Source organism: Fundulus heteroclitus, chromosome 23 (assembly GCF_011125445.2).
Source record: "Fundulus heteroclitus isolate FHET01 chromosome 23, MU-UCD_Fhet_4.1, whole genome shotgun sequence".
NCBI classification, from domain to species: Eukaryota; Metazoa; Chordata; class Actinopteri; order Cyprinodontiformes; family Fundulidae; genus Fundulus; species Fundulus heteroclitus.
Window position 1 is genome coordinate 7259972 of NC_046383.1, and position 21779 is coordinate 7281750.

Below are 21779 nucleotides of genomic sequence, written 5' to 3' on the forward strand. Positions count from 1 at the left end.
CACAACATGGTGTCTTAGAAGGACCAGAGATGAAGACCCCTGCATTACTTTCTTTAAAGCAATGCACGTTAGTCAAGATGCACAGTGCCTGCCAAAAAAGTGTTAATGCACTTTGTTTCCTTACATTTCCTCAGGTTACAAACCACAAACTTCAGGCATTTTATTGGGATTTTATGTGCTAGATAAACAAAAAGTAACGTATGAATCTGAGGTAACAAAAAAAATACATGGGTTTACCTTTTTGTGCAAATTCTGAAAGCTCATATTCAAATGTAGTCAGCCCCCTTTAATCTGAGCCCCTTCCCAAATAAAACGCAGCAGGGTTAGGTTAGAAAATCTCACAAGGCAAACATGTAAGAATGTCTTCTGGATAGATTAGTACCTTTGTAGCCTATATGCTTTTTGGCCTTGCTGTGGGCGGAGCTAAATACAAGGACAATCCTGGAAGATAACATTTTAGAGGCTATGCGAGACTTGGCAAAGGTTCACCTCCCAGCAGGACATCAAGCCTAGACATATAGAGCCAGAGCTAAAATGGAATGGATTTAGAACAAATCAAATGGCCTAGTCAAAGTCCAGACCTAGATACAGCTGAAAATCCATGACGGGGCTTGACGTTTCTGTTCACAGCTGTTCTCCATCCAATCGAACTAAGATTGGAGCTATTTTGTAAGGACGAATGAGAAATAATTTCAGTCTCTACATGTGCAACTCAAAACACTTTCAGGATGCTGTAATTGACCGAAAAGGGTGTCCATACCATTAACATCCACCCTTCTATTCTCTCTCTCTTGAGTTACTTTTGAGGTATCCCAATGCGTCCTCAGACTAGAAGACATCTATACTCCCTCCAGCGGATTTTTATTTGGAAATAAAGAATCTCTTCTGACTGCTTCCCTAATGCACAACTAAAACTTTATCAAATAAAATTCAAATAAAATACATTCAAGTTTGTGTCTGCAATGGTAAAGACTGCATAAAAAAAAAAACATGCAAAAACAAAACCGATTTGATACAATTTTATTGAACAAAATTCAAAATTAAACAGAGAATGGGGTTATTTACACATTACTTGGTGAATATTTCGAAAAGCCACTTTGATGTTCAACACCTGCGTCCATTAGGAGGCAAGCAAGGCCACTTTAGACTTGATATAAACAGCATTTATCAACACATTCTGGTAGAGGGACAGTTTAAGGCAGTTACTCTGGCTTGTCCTTTGATACCTCCAAGGCACCCGCTTCTCCAGGTCTGTCAAAAAAATTATCTACTTAGGACCTGGAAATAAAAACAGTGCTAAAATGAGGGCTTGAAGGAAAATAAAAAATAAAGGCTAGAATTAGCAACACTTTCATCAGGAACAACATTTCATGAAAAGAAACAAAAATGTTTTTTTTGGGCTTTGTTTAAGAACCCTAAAGCTCATAATTTGTTCCTGAATAAAAAAAATATATAAAATAAACGATGCACACATTTGTTTTGCTCATCCAAATCTGTTATAATCACCTGTGCACGTCGCTTGTTTTTACTTTACCAGCATCGACACTTTAAAGTGAACATTTATTATTGCAAACTACCTGATCCATCTCTTTAAAATGCTCTGCAGATTTTATTTAAATTTGATTCAAATTATAAAAGCAATATTGTGCATGATTTTCATCAATTTTAGACAGAAAAATCACAAACTGATTAGTTTGGTATTTGTCTTTAGTCGGAATCTTATATATATGAGGTAAATAAGTCTTTATTCTATCGACTGACGGCAGAGATTTAATCAACAAACAGAATCAACCAGAAAAAACTGAACGCTCCCAAGCTTGTGTCGACTATAAGTTTCACTTTTATAATTTGTGCTCCTTAATGTTACAACCAGTTTCTACATGAGTCCCGAACAGCTTCAACAGACTGGACTGTGCATTTGATAGCTATTATGTACAATGTTCTGTATAAAATAAAAAAAATAATAATAAAAATTAAGGAGATTGAGATAGATTAGAGGAATGCAGCTGAACAGGGCTACTGGCGTGCTCGTCTGAACACACAGACAGTTTGTTACAGTAGACTCCCCGGCCAGGACACCACGGTCAGGGTGACTTTGTTCTTCTGCAGCTTCAGCATCGGGATGAGAGACGAGTTGTTCATCCCCACCGTCGTAGCGCCGTTCACCGCCACTATCTCGTCGCCGCACCTGAGGAGCAACGGCGGGCGTTAAAACGTGGAGTTTGGAGGGCAACGGAGATTTAGGGATGCAGGTGGATGAAATCGTCGCGGAGCTTTAACTCACTTTAGGCGGCCGTCGAAATGAGCGGGCGTACCAGGCACGATAGTTTTAATGAAGAAAGGCTGCTGCTGGCCGTGGCTCTCCTCGTAGCCGCCGACGATGCTGAAGCCCCAGCTCTCGCTGTTGGTCTTCTGCAGGACGATGTCCCGGCACCAGTGCATATGACTGAGGGACAGAGACAGAGCACATCCTCTCTTAGACTTAGACAAACTTTATTGTCATTTTGAATGCACAGAGTGCGTACAGAACGAAATTTCGTTTGCATACAGCTTGAGAATTTCAGTGGATTGCAGTGGATTCCAGAATAAAGTAACTTTGAAGGATAATAAAATAACTGCAGGATAATAAAATAACTTTGCAGGATAAATAAAGTAACTATGCAGGATAGTAAAGTAACTTTGCAGGATAGTAAAGTAACTTTGCAGGACATTCCAGGATAAAGTGCACAGTGATTTCACCGTACAGCAATTTAGATGTAAACAATGCAGGACACATGTGATACAGAGTCCAGTTTTAGCAAAGTATAACAAAGGTATAAAAAAAAAAATACAGCAAAAATGCTCCAAACAAACAGGAGAATATCTGTTCTGCTCAGACCTCTGCTACTCCGTAGCTCCTCCAAAGGGGACTCTTATGCCAAAGCTTTGCAACATTTTTGCACTCCTGCAGAGGAACTCTTCAGGTTTTGACATTTATATTTTAAAATTTTTTTTTTTTTTTTTTTTTAAATCACACCTAATAGCTCACTCCTCCAATGACGTCACAAAAGGCTCAGGCTTCAATCAAACTCCCCCTTTATAGTTTTTTATTTGTATTCTGTTCAGGGGGAACCATACGCAACAAGACTGCATGGACCTGGGAAATGTTTGCAACAAGAGGGCATCACGAAAAACTTGCAAAAAACTCCCATAACAATAAGAATGACGCTAATGGCACAAGATGTGACACATGAGAGTAAGCTGCTAGCTTAAAGAAGGTACAGTCTGTAAAAGGAAATTGATTTGGTTTTCTTTGGTCTAAAACCTAAAAATATGAACTTAAAAAAATATAATTAATAATAATGTTTCCAATAGAAATTCGCATGGGGTGGTAATTAACCATTAACATGGCAAATTGTTCTTTTTTGGGGGGTTGCTAAGATTTTTCTTCCACGTAGCTTTCCATTAATATCACAGAATAAACATTTTAATGAGCAGCAAACTTCTGTCTCTTAATCTTTCTCTTATTTATCCATTTTATATCTCTCTTTTTACGTCTCCATCATGTATCTTTATGCAAGGTTATATTCTGAAGCCTACCTGCCATTCTTCCTTCCTGCTTCTTGATTGAATGAAAATATCTTTAAAATCTAGATCTGCCAAAGTTCAGAATGTTTTTGAGTGCAACTTTATTAAATTTTATTTTCATTACATCTGGAATCTGATCTTTAAGAATAAAGCAGCCATCTTATTTCATCGAATTTTGTTTCCAACAGATAATCAAAGCAAATTGTATTTTTGTAGGACATCTGGAAACGACCATAGAGCCGTTTACTTGTTGAGAACGTGGAATATTCTGTGTTAATGTTTAGAATCATCGAGTTTAAACAGACGTGATAATTATATTTGTTTTTTAGACAAACATTCTCAGTATATTGAAGTAATCGGGGCACCACGTGAAATAAACAAATGCCGTTCTCTCTCTTGGCGGGAGTGAGAGTTTACCTGCGTACGAGACCAGGTGACTTTCAGCTGAAAGTAGAAGCGATGACTCGGCTTAGGAGTCCTCACACACCTGGGTGTACAGGCTGCAAACTGTGAGCCATGCGGACGTTTTACCCTTGATAGTTGAGCGCACCTATTGGCTTAATACATTTCCCACATTTCTTGGGGAGCGGGCGATTTTGTTGGCGGGGCGCCCCTCTTGTAGGACAGTAGGGGAAACGCTGCATATTATTAAAACCTGAAATGGTGTCGTCTTTCCCAAGTAAGATTTTTGCTTCAGACTAAATTAGTTTCATAGGCTGAGGGGAAAAAAACGCTCTTTAGGTTTAATTTTTGGGGACGAAGCGGGCTCTACCTCGGTAACCCCAGCCAGTGAGTCCACAGCGGCGTCCAGGTCCGGATCTCGTCTCTTTGGTCGTCCATGTGGTCAAACTCGTCTCTGCTGCCGGTCTCCGCGTCCTCCTCGGTGCTCTCGGAGACGGTCTGAATAACCCGCAGCACCACCTGGGACTGAGCCGTCTGGGCCTTCAGTACAGAGACGGCCTCGTTGTAGGTCAGCTGCGTCAGGTCGACGCCGTTGATGCTCAGCAGAACGTCACCTGAGGAAGCAGTTTCACCTTTAATGAGCAGCTTTTAAAACATTTAGCTAATAAAAAAAAGGACTCAAAGTAAAAGATTTTCTCTATTCGACAAATTTTTTTTCCCCTCAAGATTTTCACAGTTAAGTTTTTTCCAGGATGCATTTTCTCCTGTATTTAAATGTTCAAAAAATACTATTGTTTTTATTTAGCCTCGTGAGACCATCCTGATCTCGCGAGCTTTCAAGGTTTCACTCGCAGATCAGTCTGGCTACTCTCCGTTAAAGAAAATTTGGAGCCGTTCACCAAACGAACGTCCAATCAGTGTTGGCTTTGAGGCGGGTTGAGGTGTGACGCAACGAGAAGTGCGACAGTTCAGTCTAAAGAACATGGCGGCTTCAGCCGATGAAACTAGCGTTAGCGTGGCTATCGAGGAAGTTTTATTGGAATTACAGAGTATTTCTTTGCTGAGCTAACGAGCCTTTCACCTGCAGCAGCAAGAGTAGCTTGGCTTGTGGTTGTGTTTTTGTCGTCGCTCTGTTACGAGCGACAACGAAGCATGTTGACGAGTACGTCAACATGCTTCGTTGCTCTGACTGGTTTATTTGGCCCGTCTATCACCAACATAGGCCAATCAGCTAACCAGTATTTTCCGCCCTTCTCAAAATTACTTCAATGGAAGGTTTCCAGATGGATATGCGGAGCAAATCCATCTGGCGGAGTCAAGTTTTTATTCCCATCAATGTAAACTTCTAACTGTGGGCTGAAAAAGTTAATCCAACACCTTTTCTCTGATCCTGTATCAACCAACATCCCAACTCTCTCACCATGTCCCAAAAACACCTTCAGCAGCGATCACTGTGCCCATAAATATATGGCTGTATAGGCCTGATGTGCATTTGTAGTACATATAAAATGCATTAAAACTGATTAAAACCTAAAATGTTCCTCATAAGCTTGTAGTGACGAGTCAGCAAATATACAAACCGTGACCTGGTGAGATCAACTCTGAACAAGTTTGCTGAACAACTTGACCGCTGACCAGGAACAGATCATGTTACTTTATTTTTAGATACAACTCACATATTAAATTAATTGGAAAGATTTCATTTAGGTTTTCACCCGTATTACCAGACTGATATAAGTCAGCTCCTCTTCAAAGAAGTTAGTCCTCTTTTTTTTAGCCCACATCCCCTCTGTTTAACGGCCCTTGAGCCACACATTGTGTACCCCTGAATAGAAGCAGGACGAAAAGACAGAATAGCCCTTTTCCTATTCAGCCTATTGTCGGTTTTCCACAAAAGCAGCTGAAGGACCAGTCCAGAGCCGGTATCTAGTCTCTAAACAGGTTTTATACCTTTCAAAGGCTGGCTTTCTTCCAAATCAGTGCAAACACTTTGCTCATCGCAAACAGAAACTGGCTTAAGATGGAGGCAAAGACGCACGCCATTAAGACCAAGAGACGTTAAACGTGGATGAGGAAGAGCACTGGAGACTTACTAATACATACAATTCAAATCATTCTTCTCGATTTACTTTGAAATAAGGTCATTTTATATTTTAAGAAGAACTGACAAATGTGCAAGCACAAAGTTCAGCAGACACCAATGATTTTCATCTGCAAAGAAAACAGCCTGATGCAACCGGCTTCCTCAGATTGATAACTTTTTACGGCCTGAATTATATAATAAACTAACTTTTCCTGTAGTGTACATAATTCTGAGGGACAGATGAATGTAAGGCAGTAATACTGGAATTTGACATGCTTTTGGGAGGACAAAATCAAACTTTTCACGTCAGAATTGTGACCCTTGGGGATTTCCGATTGATTTCCCACCTGCAAAGTCAGAAATTATGACTTAAACGGGTTAAACGAAGCACAGGAACAGCAGCAGGGGAAAAGTCAGCGAGCTTATTATTGAGCAATGCTGCAAGGTGACGTTAAGTGAGCATGACTCATGGTTCAGGCTATTGTGTAACATGTAAACTATGATGAAGAAAACGGTGTCGGTCTTTGTAAACGCCGTCGTGGAAATGGTCTTATTCAGAACAAAGTTAAGGGTTTGAGCTTTGCTGCAAACATGCCAACTGTGTCTCCTTCCACTTTGCGCTGCAAAAACAGAACTAAAAATAAGTCAAATGTTCTAGAAATGAGTGTATTTGTCCTTGATTTGAGCAGGTAAATAAGATTATCTGGCAATGGAAGGAGTGTTTTACCCCTAAAATAAGATAATTAGATATATCGCACTTCTGTTAGTCTATAAATCCTTAAATGGCTTAGCACCTAAATACATCACAGACTTGTTATCAGTGTATCAACCCTCCAGACCACTCAGGTCTTCTGGCTCCAGCTCTGCTCTGCATACCTAGAACCAGAACTAAACATGGAGAAGCAGCATTTAGTTCCTATGCTCCAATTATCTGGAACAAACTTCCAGAAAACTGTAAAAGTGCGGAAAGCCTGAGTTCTTTTAAATCAAGATTAAAAACACATCTGTTTAAAATTGCCTTTGACTGTTCTAGTTAAACAGTTTTACTGTTTTTAATGTTCTTTTTTGTTACTACATTCTATCCCTACTTGCTTTTATTCTATTTTCTATCTACATTTTATTATTTTGGTATATCTTAATCAAGTAAAGCACTTTGTATTGTCTTGTACTGAATTGTGCTATATAAATAAATTTGCCTTGCCTTGCCTTGAAATAAGTGGAAGGAGATGAGTTCTTCCTATTTTAAGTGCAAAAATCTTATTCTTTTGGCAGACTATCTTATTTACCTGCTCAAATAAAGTACAAATACACTAATTTCAAGCAAATTTCAACTTATTTTTAGTTCTGTTTTTGCAGTGTGGTTCTAAACAGCAGTTTATTGGTCCGCGTTTCCATCTGTACCAACTCGTTATCTCACACCGACCCGTTCCCGTGCATTTGGATTTGGTCACTACGGCTTATTTCTTTGAAGTGGCATTACAGACAAAAAAACCATCAGAATCAGGGGAGAAACAGGCGCAGGCTTTGTTAAAATGCAGTCGCGGTTGTGTACCTCGTTTGATGGTGCCGTCTCTGTGCAGACAGCCAACAGGCTGCACACTAGTGATGTAAACGGGCAGCTTGCATCGGCAGTCCCTCCCCCCGGCTATGGTGATGCCCAGAGAAGTCCGAGGCTCCTTCTTCAGGCTCACAGTCTTCTCCTGACAAGAAAAGCCACCTGGTGGGTCCTATAAAAGAAGAATTATAAGTCAATAAAACTATGTTAAAACCTCGGCCTTATTCAGGACGGCGAGCCGCACAAACTCATATATTGCTCCAGTTTATTTTTAGTGTGTAAAACAAAAAGCTATAAGAAGCACAGCAGGCTGCTTTGACGCAGCGGATCCCTTTCAGCAGACCACTTGTAGAAACAAATGTGAAACATCTGAGACGGAGCTGAGAGGTAAAGAGTAGGAGCGACGTGTGAGGATCAACGCTTGGCTCTCGTAGTGGAAAAGATGTGTGGAAAACGACGACTTCAACCAGCCTCCTTGTTGCTCCACGGAGTCTGTAAACTGTCAGAAGGGAAGCTCGGGGGAGGCGGGGGGGTTTCTTCCTTCCCACAGCAGGGAACCCATCCCCTCCAGCAATACGAGAAGATTTGACTCCGCAGGCGAAAGCTAACTGTTACAGCTTTGATCCTTTTCGCCTCCCAAAGAAGGGACCAAAACAACAAGGCAGCAGCCGCATGGCGGCAGAGTGAGCAGCACCCCGGGTCTTTTGATCAGGACAGAGGGAGGCCCCCACAGAAGAGCTTTCATCTCCGCTCACCAACGCAGGTGTCTGCTCTAAAAGCTTCTCACCCCCAAACCGGGGGAAGGGAGGTTGCTTTTCCTTTTACTTCCTGTGCATAAAATAACTGAGCATGAGTGATAAAGGGAAACTCGCCCTGACGCTGAGCTAAACGTGTACACTGCCAGAAATATTCATACCCCTTGAACGTTTTCACTATTTGCCACATTAAGAAAACCAAAAAGGTGCATAATGAAGAAAAGCGATGATGGAAATGATACACGGGTTTCATTTATTAAATTTTTTTTGCAAATAAATATAAGCAAATTGTGGCATGCAATTACAGTAGGGCTGTCTAAAAAAAAAAAAAATTGATACTGTGAAAAGTATCGATACGCAAATGCTGTATCCGGATACAACACCAATTTGGCACAACATCAACACTAAATATTTTGCATATTTGTCCACACCATCAACGCCAAGTCAAATTCCTTGTAAGTGCAAACCTACTTGGTGATTAAACTTGTTTCTGATTCTGATTTCTGACGAGGCAAACGAAGAAGGGAAACCCAAAGACCTTGACAAGCCTGTGTGCAAACAGTGTTTTAAAGCGGTGGCAACGAAGCTAAGCAGCTCAACAAACTTAGCCAAACATCTTAAGGACCAACAACCTGGCCTCCATGATGAGTTCTGACAGGTTAAAAGGTGCATAGCCATGTTATTTGACTTTTTTCTAACTTTATACACCAGTAGCTCACTCTGGTTGCATACAAAGCGGAGCGGCTTCATTGCCAAGTCGTACTCGAGCGCATTGTACCACATAAAATCGGCCAGAAAGCACAACTTTAATCAAATATAAGGCGCACCATTAATCTTTGAGACAATTTAAAGATTTTAAGTGCGCCTTATAGTCTGAATAATACAGTAGTTCACTAATGAGGTGACTTTTGAAGGCAGCTGGGTTTCATTTAAAAAGGTATCAGAATAAAGGAACCTGAATGCAAAAGCAAGGGTTTTTATGTGTTTTCTATCTACTTCACAATTATCCAATGCTCTGTGGTGGTTTACCAAATTAAGTCCTAATAAAAATGCAATAACGTTTGCAGTTGCAATGTGACAAAATAAAAAAAATAAAATAAAAAAGCTCAAGGCGTACACTGCAAAAACAGAACTAAAAATAAGTAAAATTTTCGTGAAATGAGTGTATTTGTCCTTGATTTGAGCAGGTAAATAAGACTATCTGCCAATGGAATAAGATTTTTCCACTTAAAATAGGAACAATTCATCTCCATAATCTTATTTCAAGTGCAGGATGTCTAATTATCTTATTTTAGGGGTAAAGACACTCATTCCATTAGCAGATAATCTTGTTTACTGGCTCAAATCAAGGACAAATAGACTAACTTTGAGAACATTTTACTTGTTTTTAGATCCGTTTTTGCAGTGTATGAATACTTCTGCCTGCCGCTATATACACACATTAAGCACGTAGCATCACATTACAAACAGGAAGTAGAGTGCTGATTGGATAATTGCGAGGCAAAATAAAACAGGAAGAAGGAAGACCAGGGGTCCGTTCTTCGTACGTCTCTAACTCAGTTAGCAGGATTTCATTGTTGACGATTTGGCATGATCTTGGATCGTTTGGTTCTTCGAAAGACTTCCTGCACTTGTTGTCATAGCAACATGTGCGCCAGCTTAAGCCTGCTCGAGAGCAGGCTTATTTCATGTAAACAAGATTAGATCACGGCTGTATAAGCGGAGGAGATGGAGAAGTCTGCCGCAGCCATGTCCATTTTTACGACTGCAACCTGTTGCGGAAGGTGCAAGAATAATTTCCAGAGCTTTTTGAATTAATCGCGTATTGCGCAATAGACAGGATCCTTTAGCGCAGCGCGACAGTGTTATTGTAGAGAGATTTTTCTTGGTGGCTGTTATAAACAGACAAACACATCATTTAACAGTGGCTTTTAAAGAGGAAAAAGTGGTGTTGGAGCCATAAATAGAAAATATTTAAGTTATTTGTATGATAGTTTGCTTTTTATTTTTATCATATTCAGTAAGAAGATTTGTTCGGGCCATTTTATTTTGAAGTTTAGTTTTACTTTGAAAGGCTTGCTTCCTGTCGAGCCGTATATTGTATTAGGAAAAAAACTTTGGATGGATTATCTAGCCACGGAGCAATACAGTTTTACCGTGTAAACTGTGGATGACTTGGAAAAGGAAGATTTTCATTTTTTATGGATAAAGATTTATTTTTTTTTGTTAAAATTCCCAGTTTGCACATGTCCTTTACTTCCCGTCTCTAAGGAATGACACTGAAATTTGGATCTCTTGACATAACAAGTGCCTTTTTAAAATAAAGTGTAATAATTAAATGCTACCATTTTGTAGAATATTCTTGTATTTCACTTTTACTTGTCCCCATGTTCTAGTGGGTCCCGTGGAGGCTCTGATATAAAAGAACAAAGTTAATATCAAATTATTAAAATGCAAAAATTCATACTGTAGAAAGTGATAGAAACATCTACCATGGACAGTATTTACACATTAATTTGTCTGCTACTTTTTGCATGCCCTCTCTCCTGGCTTTAGCAGATTTTGAGGTGTTTTAATTAATGACTCAAATTCGGCATAACCTTCCATTAAAAGCTCTTGTTCTGCTTGGGAGAAAAACTGTGGGCGTTCTTTGGCCATGCTGAACAGCCAATAGCAGCGTTGCTGATCAATGTTTCTACTATCGATACATTTCCCCTTTTAAACAAACGCATGAACGCGCAGTTGTCTCAGATAACTCAATCCAGCCATACTAATCGTAAACAACAGGTGTGTTGGAAGAACCCAATTAGCCGGATCATGATTAGCCAGATGAAATCATCTTGGATGTGTCATTTGATCTTGGATGTTTTAAGCAACGTACGAAGAACGGGCCCCAGCTCAGACAAGTGTGATGAGATTCCTGATTCCTTGGACTGATAATGAGGTCAGAAACATACTTTCCTTATAATGAAATGCTCACCAAACAGACCAGCTTCACTAGCAGGCAGAACCAACGTGATAAACTTTCAGAGATGGGCAAGGCAATCAGGAATTGGAAACACTCAAGACAAAGAAGTGGGCATAAAGAATAAGAAACAATGTTTTCTATAACCTTTAGGAAGGTGGTCTGCCGCCTGTAGTACTGCGGCTCGGGGGCTCTCCTCACTGCTCTGCTGGGTTGGCCCTCTCTGCTGCTTCCTCCTTCTTCTGGACTCTCTGCAGGCCTCATTACAGCAAAGTTCACACACTTTTCACTGTTCTGCAGACGTGGAGAACAAAAGAAAAAAAAAAAAACGTTTGTTTTGATGTGACCCCGTAGTCTGACGTCTCAGTAAGACAAAGGAGAAACAAGGCTGAGAAGAAGGTTATTTGCAACCTCTGTCATCATTGCATTATTCAACAAACACGTTGCAGTTGCATGTTTTTCCGAGTATCGATCGGCCCTCAGCATAAGGAGTCCCTGTCGTTAGGAGTCAAGCTCACCTTTACTCAGAGAAGGGTCCATTAAAGGAAAGATTTCTATCATCTTAACACCTTAGATGTCAAAAATAAAGCTTTAGTATAGATGTCCTTTATATTATGCATATTTCTGTGTTGGAGTTTTTATACTCAAGACTATTTCCGCGCTTTAATATATGACATTTTTACCTTTAATTGTCTGTGTAGGTCACCCAGACTCATTTTTAAACCTTATCATGATGGTATTATTATTTTGATCAATGGAGCAAATAGTTTAGGTCTAATGAGAGCAGACCGCTAATTTATTATTAGATTATGCTGCTCCTTTCATTAAACTCCTAAGGTGGTTGCATTTTTAAGATAACAGTGACCCCCAGACACCTAAATATACGACATAAGTACAATTCAACCTTTCTAATATTTCCTTTGCACAGTTTGGTTCCCTTGGGGTTTTTAGTGGTCCATTTAGACCACTAAATAAACTTCAGGGTGAAATGTGCCTTCAGTAACTTAAAATGTATGTTTAATAATCAACTCAAGATGCACCAAGAAAAGCCCATGATGTTTGAGTAGGTGCACTAACAGTAGCCTATCTATTAAGGTTTCCCGACAAAACAACAACCGGTTGATTATAGTCATAGTCATAATCAACCGCCGTGAAATCATCACAAAAATGATTTTAGATTACAAATCTGTGATCCAGATCAAAGCTCTTCTGTTTTCTTCTTGATCCAAAGGCCAGTAAGGTTTGTAAATATGGAAGTCTGGGTTAATTAAATTCATTTAAGGTTTAAGTCACACCTTTCTGTAGTGACTACAAAACTTAATAAAAGTAACGGCTGTGACTGAATATTATTGGCAAAAAGCATTTTAGCCGACATTTGTTTTGTTTTTGTGTGTTTGGAGTGAAAGTATTGGTAACAAAATAAATAAAAAATAAATCCCTAGTCTGTAAACAAAGAACCAGCAACCACCTTAGTGTTCTGGTCTTGGTACAATTAATTAAAAATTTTTTTAAATCTTTGCACCTTTTAAATTTTAACCCAAAATTCATCACTATTTTCCTTTTTTTAATCGATTTGTCGTATTTTAAATAAAAATAAAATTACCATACATGTGATTGCACCACAAACGTGTCCCTATTGTACATAATTACATGGTTCCTACAGATTTTCATTCTAAAATTACCAATTTATTCCTGACTCAACTTTCAGAAGTTCAGTACTTCACTCATTTTTTTTTTAAATTAAAAACAACAAAGTTCAACCTTTCAAATAATGATAAACATTTCTACACCGGGTACAATTTAAATACGGTAGAGCCTGGAAGAAAGGACACGAGGAAGGAACCAAGGAATGACCACAAAGGGAGTGTAGAACACAAGAAAGAGGGAAGAAAGGAAGGACACAAGGAAGAAAAGAAGGAATGACAATGAAGGAAAGACAAAAAGAGGGGAGGAATGACAGATAGAAAGAAGAACCGAAGGAATGGAGGTAGGAAACAAGGAAGGAAGGAATTGTAGAAGGAATAAAGGCAGCAAAGGACAGAGATAAGGAAGAAAAGGAAGGAAGGAAACATTTAGACAGTGGGATACGGAATAAGATCTGAAGATAAAATCCCTCAAAATACTCATCCAGACCTTGAAAACACTGAGCTCAGATTTCAGACATTTATGAACTCTGTAGGAGACGTAAAACCTGATTTCTACTTGACAAATAAAACCTTCTAAACCAACAGTAAACGCATGCCGTTAAGCTATTCCTGTCTTTGGACCAGTACCTGTATGATCATGGCGGCGCTCTCTGGTGTACCGTGCATCAGGTCATGTCCGTTTATGGCCAGAACTTTATCGTTATTCCTCAGTTTCCCATCTTTGGCCGCCAAACCGCCGGGCAACAGGTCCAGGATAAAAACGCCGCTCTCGTCGGACTTCCGGATGAGTTTGATGCCGAGCGGCTCCGTGCGGTGGGTCTTCGTCAGCATGACATGCAGGACTTTCCCGGGGTTGCCATCGGAGGGACCGCTCCCGTGCGGGCTGTGAGAGGGCAGGGAGGCGGCGGAGGTGGAGGGGTGAGGGTCGGACCGCTGGTCCCTTATTTTGAAGCCTTTCTCCTGCATGACGGTGAGCCTGAGGAGGGAGGGCTGCTGCAGCACCGCCATGGCCCGCGAATGGGGGACTGAAGCCAAGCTGACGTCATTCACCTGGAAACAGGACACCGCAGGGATGAGACAACACGGTCAATGCTGGGAAGACAAACGGACCACAAACTGGGCTCCCTTTAAAGAAAGAGATGCATTTATTTATAACAGAAGAAAGGTTTTATGAATAAATTATCCAGTGTAATAATCCTGTGGCATTTGGAGGAAGTTAGAGCGTAGTAAATGTCTTTATTACAACAGTTGTTTAAGTAAAATAAAATTTAAAGTAAGCCCCTTAAAATGAGTCATTTTATGGATTACAGGGGAAGACGGGTCAGGGTGGGGGGGTATGAAAGAGTTTTCTTTCATATCCTGAAAGCAAGCTCTTGTTCTGCAAAAACAGATCTAAAAATAAGTAAAATGTTCTTAAAGTTAGTGTATTCGTCCTTGATTTGAGCAGGTAAATAAGATTATTTGCCAATGGAATGAGTATTTCGACCCCTAAAATAAGATAATTAGACATCCTGCACTTGAAATAAGACGATGGAGATGAGTTGTTCCTATGTTAAGTGCAAAAATCTTATTCCATTGGCAAATCATCTTATTTATCTGCTCAAATCAAGGACAAACACTTATTTTAAGAACATTTTACTTATTTTAAGTTCTGTTTTTGCAGTGAGGTTCTGCGTGTTGCTTTTCAGTTTTAGCATTACAACACAAAGCAAGTAAAAGGTTGCAGATGTTCAGTTAACAGACGCATCATACACCTGGACATGCGGATGAATCCAGATATTTACATACTCTGTGTTAAAGAAAAATAATACGTTTTCCTCCTCACTTCATGACATTAAATCAAACCAAAAGGTTCAAGTTGTAGATCAGTTAAGAGGACCAAAATTATTTCTCCCAGATAAGCCACAAAACTAAAAAAAAAAAAAAATACTTTTTGTAGATAATTTGTTATTAACTCCTTGAAATTCAGAAGCTTGCATACACTAAAAGTGCAATGCCTTTAAACTATTTAGGAAAGCCCAGGAAAAGATGTCATGGCTTTGTATATTTGAAGGTTCACCTGTGGGTGTATTTTAAGGCAACACCTCAAACCCGCTGCTCCCTTGTGTGACGTCACATGAAAACAAAAACAAGCCAGCCAAGATATCAGGAAGATAAATGTGAACCTCCACAGGTCAGATTCATCCATGGGTACAATATCCAGACACCATCGGGTGTATCTGTACAACCATCCATCCATTGTCTTCCTCTTATTTTTATATATATATATATATATATATATATATATATATATATATATATATATATATATATATATATATATATATATATATATATATATATATATATATATATATATATATATAAAAATTGTATTATATATGCAATTATATACACACACACACAATAGAAAACCACGGGAATGTCCATCGTCTCATCCTTTAGATACATTGATGTCTAAATTTTAACCGGCCCAAACAAAACAAAATAAAAAAAAAAAAAACTGAAAAATAAAATAACACAAAAATATATGCTTTTATTTACTCGCTCTAAAATAAACTAAGGATGTTATGTTTAAATTAAGGTAGTGATTTTTTGCTGCTGGAAAGGGATTAAAAAATTAAAAAACACACTTAGTAAAAGAAAGGGATCCAGTTTGCTAATTATTTTGGGCTTATTTGAATATACAAAAAAGAAAGAAATATGTCTATTCTCCGCAATAAGAACAGAGATATGACAACTATTTAAAAATCGCTTGGTGTATTTAGCCAACTTTAACAAATTATTTAAAAAGACATTTGGGTGCCCCAAAATCTGTTTTTGAGTAAAAGTCATGAGGCAGATGTGGTCCTAACTGTGAAATTAAAGAGAAAAATAAAAAGCGTGGCTATTATAAAGTGAATACTTTGGGTCATTTCTAAGGTTTTCCCATCATAGGGAGATTTAAATTTCTTGCTTCTTCCTTCTTATAATGGAGGTGGGGGGGTCAGATGTGAAATATGAACCTCAGTCCCAGAACAAAAGGAATAGGAGTTTGTTCTGTAACTGGCGGGTTGCTGGCTCCAAACCCTGCTCAGCCTGTCTGTCGTCGTGTCCTCAGGCAAGACACTTCACTCGCTCTGCCTGCTGTCGGTGATCAGAGGGCCTGCTGGTGTTGAACGTACGGCAACCCCGCTTCAGTCAGTCTGCCCCAGGGTGGTGAGCTACATCGTAGCCTCAACGTCAGGGTGCGAGTGAATGGGTGAACGACTGAATGCAGTGTAAAGTGCTCTGAGACTTGATAAGACATGAAAACAGAACATGTGGCTTGGCTGTAATTGTCATCACTAAATTATGAGGAAACAGGTATAAGGTTATAAAACTGAAGAAACCATTCCAACTATGAAGTACGGGGGTGTCATGTCATCATAAGGGCGTTCTGATGCACCTTTCAGAATAATTCCCATCATGACGAAAGAGCAACATCTCAAAGTTAAAGCACCGTAGGTCTTCCAAATGAACTGGGACACTAAACATAGGGCTGGGCGATATGGATTAAAAAATAAATCTCCGATTTTATCATACCAAATCCGATTAATCGACTTTTTCCTCCTTTATGTTTCATAAAAAGAAATTAAAGAAATTATTTTAAAACCTTGCTTTTGTGTCAAGCATTTTGTCAGGGAGTTGACCTGAATTCAAAGTGCAACTAAAAAGAAGCTGTGAAACATGCTTGTAAAACAAGATGGCAGCCGTACCATTATAAACAATGAAAATATAACAAAACATTTGCTGCTAGTGGTATTACACATTAAGCTAAGAACAGGCTTCACTGCACTTGTGAACTTCAAACTAAGTAAAAAAAAAAAAAAAAAAAAAAAAGTAAATAAGTAAATGAAGTACCTCGTATTATGGTAAAAAAAGTTTCTACTTAATAATATTTTGACAATACATTTGCCTAAACATATATTCAGCATCACATGCTGTTCTCTTCATGGAAACCCAATGAGTGTATTGGCAAAATAAAATCCAGATTTTCCAAAAATGAAATCTTAAGGAATTGTAAATTCAAATTAATCGATTAAATCGATTTATCGGCCAGCCCTAACTAAACATATCACCAAATTAGTTACAAAGGGGCTTGAGGAAAACCAAGTCGATGTTTTGGAGCAGCTACCATTAAGCCCTAAACTCATTATAGAAAATTTGCGGGCAAAGCTGAAAAGGTGTGAAAATGGCTCAGTTACGTCAGTCCTGTCAGGAGGAAAGAACCAAAACTTCAGCAAACTATTGTGAGAAGCTTCTGGGAGGAGAGTCAGCTAAAATGGTGGAAGGAAGTTTATGTCAACGTCTAAATATCAAGAAAGTTAGCTAAAAATAATCTAATTATTATTATTCTCTCATCAAATATAAGAAATTATTATTGTAATTCTAACTGAGCTAAAACAGGAAATGTTTAGTCTTATTTAAAGTTTTAAAAAAAAATGGTTGTGTGTCTTTTTATACAGTTTGTGAAACTAACTCCAAATGTGTGTAGATGGAAATAAAACCAGGAACAAGGAAGACTGAAGGTCTTCAAATCGCTTTCCTGTATTAAAACTAGAATAACAGCAAAATAAATTAAAAACTTTTAAAAGCAGTAGGTTGAATAAAAAACACATCCAGTGGAAATAAACAAACAATGACACCAGGTTAGTTTTTCCTTTTCAAATCAGACGGCAGCGAGTCAGCCTCTGACACAAAGCAGGTGAGGTTGCTTTCTCTGAAATGACGTGCTTGTGCCGGGCAAACCACACCCCGTTACCAGGGAGTTAAAACGTGTTTATCTTGAACGTCTAGCGTCCCTCATTCCCTAACTGAAAAAAAAAAAAAAGGCCGTGTTTGTATTACCATGAGAATACGGCTTCAGGTTCTTCAATCAAAACCGTGCTGGGATGAACGGTGGCACGCTATGCGGCGTTTCCCACACATGGGGCGGGAAACCGGCCTGTATTACAAGCCATCAACACGTATAATCTATAATACATTTCCATATTTACTGAGGAGTTAATTACTATCCAAAATAGTAAATCTTTTATTACAGAGATAACCTATTAACCCCTCTTTTCTCCTTAAATATCGGTCTTTTCTCTCCTTAATCACAGATACTAAATAAACAGATCATGTAAGCAAAGGAGGCTTAATGGCTTACAGAGCTGCCAGTTCTGCCAAACATTTAGCAACACTGTGTTACCTGTTGCTACAGAGAAATCTACATGATCTCCAGGTGCTTTAAAAGGTTTATATCTTTGGAAACTGGCTGCTATTTTTTTTTTTAAACTTCAAACTCTATTTAATGTTACATGAATGTGACACACCAAATTTAGTGTGCTTTTTCCACAATGCTATTCTTTGAATTGAGATATTTTTTTTATGTATTTATTTATTTTTAACTTAGCATTAAGTGACCAAATGAACAAAAATGAGCAAAAAGCCTATTCTTCTTATAATGGAGACACAAGGAGGGAACGGACCATGACTGGCCTGTAAATGAGTGAAGGACAGTGGTCAGAGATTTAAAGAAAACAAAAAAAAACAAAAAAAAAACTGAAGAACTTTAGAAAGCCCTGAAAACTATTGATCAATACCAGTTAAAAACATACAGGAAGAAAAAATAAATAGGTAAAAAAAATAATGATGGTTTAGCTGTGACATCATCAGGGGGCAGATCATCCTCTATTACCATCTAACATAGAAAGTACTCCTGGGTCAATGTGAGCTTCTGTGCTTTCTGTGTCTCTGCTCTGTCTTCTCTAAGCCCCAGTGGGTCGAGGCAGATGAGCGTTCACACTGAGCCTGGTTCTGGTTCTGCTGGAGGTTTTCCTCCCTGTTAAAGGGTAGTTTTCCTCTCCACTGTCGCTTCATGCATGCTCAGTATGAGGGATTGCTGCAAAGCCATCAACAATGCAGACGACTGTCCACTGTGGCTCTACGCTCTTTCAGGAGGAGTGAATGCTGCTTGGAGAGACTTGATGCAACCTGCTGGGTTTCCTTAGAGAGGAAACTTTTTGACCAATCTGTATGATTTGATTGAATTTGACTTTGGAAAGTGCCTTGAGATGACGTGTGTTGTGAATTGGCGCTGTATAAATAGAATTTAATCGATTTAGGATCGGTAGTGTATACAGATAAATATGGCGGAGACATGCATGCTCAGAGAGGACTCCAGGATGTATGCATGTTCTGACAGAAAGGGAAACACTGTGATATATTTAACCCAGTGTGCTGCAACCTTAACACAACTCAGACAATTAGGTGATTAGGAGGACTCGACTGTATGCAGGGGAGGAAATTTAGCCATTTGATTCAGGTGAGTTGGACCACGCTGTCGGACACCAGCCCTCGAGGACTAGTTTGACACCCAACATATTAAAAGAAGACATGAGAAATACAATTCCAACGCTTTTCTTCATCCCACCTCTAAGATATGGTCCCCTGGAGCCAGTCTGCCATCACGAGAGGCTATGGAGTCCCGGATAATCTCCTGGATTACTATGTTTCCCAGCGGTGTGTCCTTTCCTCCCACAATGCGGAGGCCCAGCTCTTCCCCGGGTTCGTCTCTGAACAGCTCCACCACGTTGGCCTCGGCCACCAGACTGGACCGCAGGGGCGTGTTGTCTGCAGGGAAGAGCGGACCAGAGAACCAAGAGGAATCAACTAACATGGACAGATTATTCTAGTAACAAAAATCACGTCATTTCCTTTGCGTTTCATGTTCTGATTAAATACATATTTTATTTCAACAAGTTAGCCCCAGTGGTCCCTGGACTGATAGGAATGACTGTTGCTATGATGTTTTTTTTTTTTATAAAAAATATTTAATGTTTTTAATTGTATTTTACTGGGAAATTATTTGGGACTGCTGCGTAAGAAAGGGGCTATCTATATTAGTTCAGCAATTTAAAAACTCTTCTTTTACATTCAGCTAAAAGTAAGAACATCTAAGGCCACTGTAAAATGTGTAATAATTACCTAATGTTTTATATTCTGACTGCTTAAACTTATAGGCTTTATGTAACACTGAGGCACAGAAGTAGAGCTGAAACAAAACATTTAGATACACTTTATAGTAAATAATTATTTCTGCTCTTCTGACATGAATCCCGATCAAATGTTTATTCATCACGTTCAGTTTGTAAATGCACACAGAGACAAGGAACCTAATGTCTGAGACAGGTCCCATAGTCTGATGAGACTAAATATATTCCTTTAAAATTTAAGAGTGTTTAACCGTTCAACCAAATGCTAAACTGTGAAATTTGACCAAAGTAATTAAACATCATCTAAACCAAATCCTCATTATTCTGCTGTGTAGTAAACAGAAATAACTTGGTTTATCGTAATTTACTTAAAACAGGAAATGTTTAGGCAGTTTTGATGTCAGACAAAACTTCTTTTTATACATTATATATATAAATATTTGATTTAAAATGTATAATAAATACAAAAAAAAAATAATATAACATTTTGTGTCAGTTTCTGCATCACTGGATTTAACAGAAGCACAATCTGTGTACCGAACCCATTGCAAGTCTTTAGGGAAACACTTTGAAATCAATCAAGTAAAATAAAACAAAACTATTTAATTTGCATTTGATATTTGTTGGCTTTCACGAACAGATGCACCAGATTGGAAGATAAATAAATAAATAAAAATCAGTTAAAAACTCTGCTTCTTTAATCAAGGTGTGAGTGAAAAATCTAAATTACTGCTCAGAGATGCAATTCTGATAATCTGCACCTGATTCCAGCTAAACAAGCAATGGGGTTCAGTGTCAGCTAACAGGAGCATGTAAAACTAAATCCATCCATAACCTCAAAGCACGAGGGACACGACTTTAACAAAAACCTGCATTGATGGCTTTCAAAATAAAAGCCTGCATCCAAAACAAGATGGAAGCCTGAGAACAGCGTCTAGTCAGATAAGATCAAGATGATTGTTTTGGTGCCGCATGTTTCTGGAGCACCTGGTCAACCAAGGCAGGATGGTCCAGGACAAACAAGCACAGTGGGGGATAACATTTAAATACATAACAATCCATGTGTCAGCTATTTATATAAATAGCTAAGAACAAAGGTTAAGAAAATGTTATATAAAAATGTCATACTGTTAAAAAAAACTGCTGAATAAAAGGTCTCTAAAAGAATAAGAGTATTTTCCACCAAAAGGATGACATGAGAAACTTTACTGTTTAAAAAGGGCAACATTTTGCTTTTAATTTTAATTTAGGTCAGACACCCAACACCTGACATGTTGTAACACGATACCAGGGTGCTGTATTATCTCACAGTTGTGTAATGTTTAACCAGGACTGGGCTGACCCTTGGTTACAGCACTAGTTACATAAAAAAAAAAAAAAAGAAATAATTCACTTTCGTTTGACTTCAACTCAAAACGGTTGCATAACGCAGTTAAAATTTTATGTTTTACTTGATCTGATAAAGCAAAGCCGCTCGTTTGCTGCAAACGCCCGAAGTTTGTAAAATTTAGGAACTTTAAAATGTCAAAATATGACATTAAATGACAAGTATGAGTAAAACTAGCATGGTGGTGCTGTGTTACACAAGGATTTAAAGCAAAAATGTAGAATTAAGAGGTTTATTTCAAAAACAGCCAACCACCGCATAGTTTTCCAAATGTAATTTTTAAAACTGCATTTAGTTTTTATTCCACAAGTGACTGTTGGGCATTTTCTGCAACTATGAGAAAAAAAACATATTGGCCTTTTTTCGGCCTCCTGACCTGCAGTGCACAGCAACAGGTTGGGGAGGGGGGGGGGATCATAAA

The 21779-nt window shown here is 38.7% G+C and overlaps 1 protein-coding gene across 4 annotated transcripts in view; it reads right to left on the reverse strand.

Annotated features, from left to right (window-relative positions):
- Positions 1-1004: 1004 nt before the first annotated feature.
- Positions 1005-21779, reverse strand: part of lnx2b (ligand of numb-protein X 2b) — a 42398-nt gene continuing 21623 nt past the window's right edge. For all 4 annotated transcript variants that reach the window (XM_012861783.3, XM_036126994.1, XM_036126993.1 and 1 more), the window contains exons 4-10: positions 19410-19609; positions 13601-14023; positions 11475-11621; positions 7605-7779; positions 4340-4583; positions 2285-2446; positions 1005-2188 (exon numbers count right to left, since the gene is read on the reverse strand). In XM_012861783.3, the coding sequence (XP_012717237.2) occupies positions 2053-2188; positions 2285-2446; positions 4340-4583; positions 7605-7779; positions 11475-11621; positions 13601-14023; positions 19410-19609 (1487 nt within the window). In that variant the 3' untranslated portion in view covers positions 1005-2052. The remainder of the gene's footprint in view (positions 2189-2284; positions 2447-4339; positions 4584-7604; positions 7780-11474; positions 11622-13600; positions 14024-19409; positions 19610-21779) is intronic.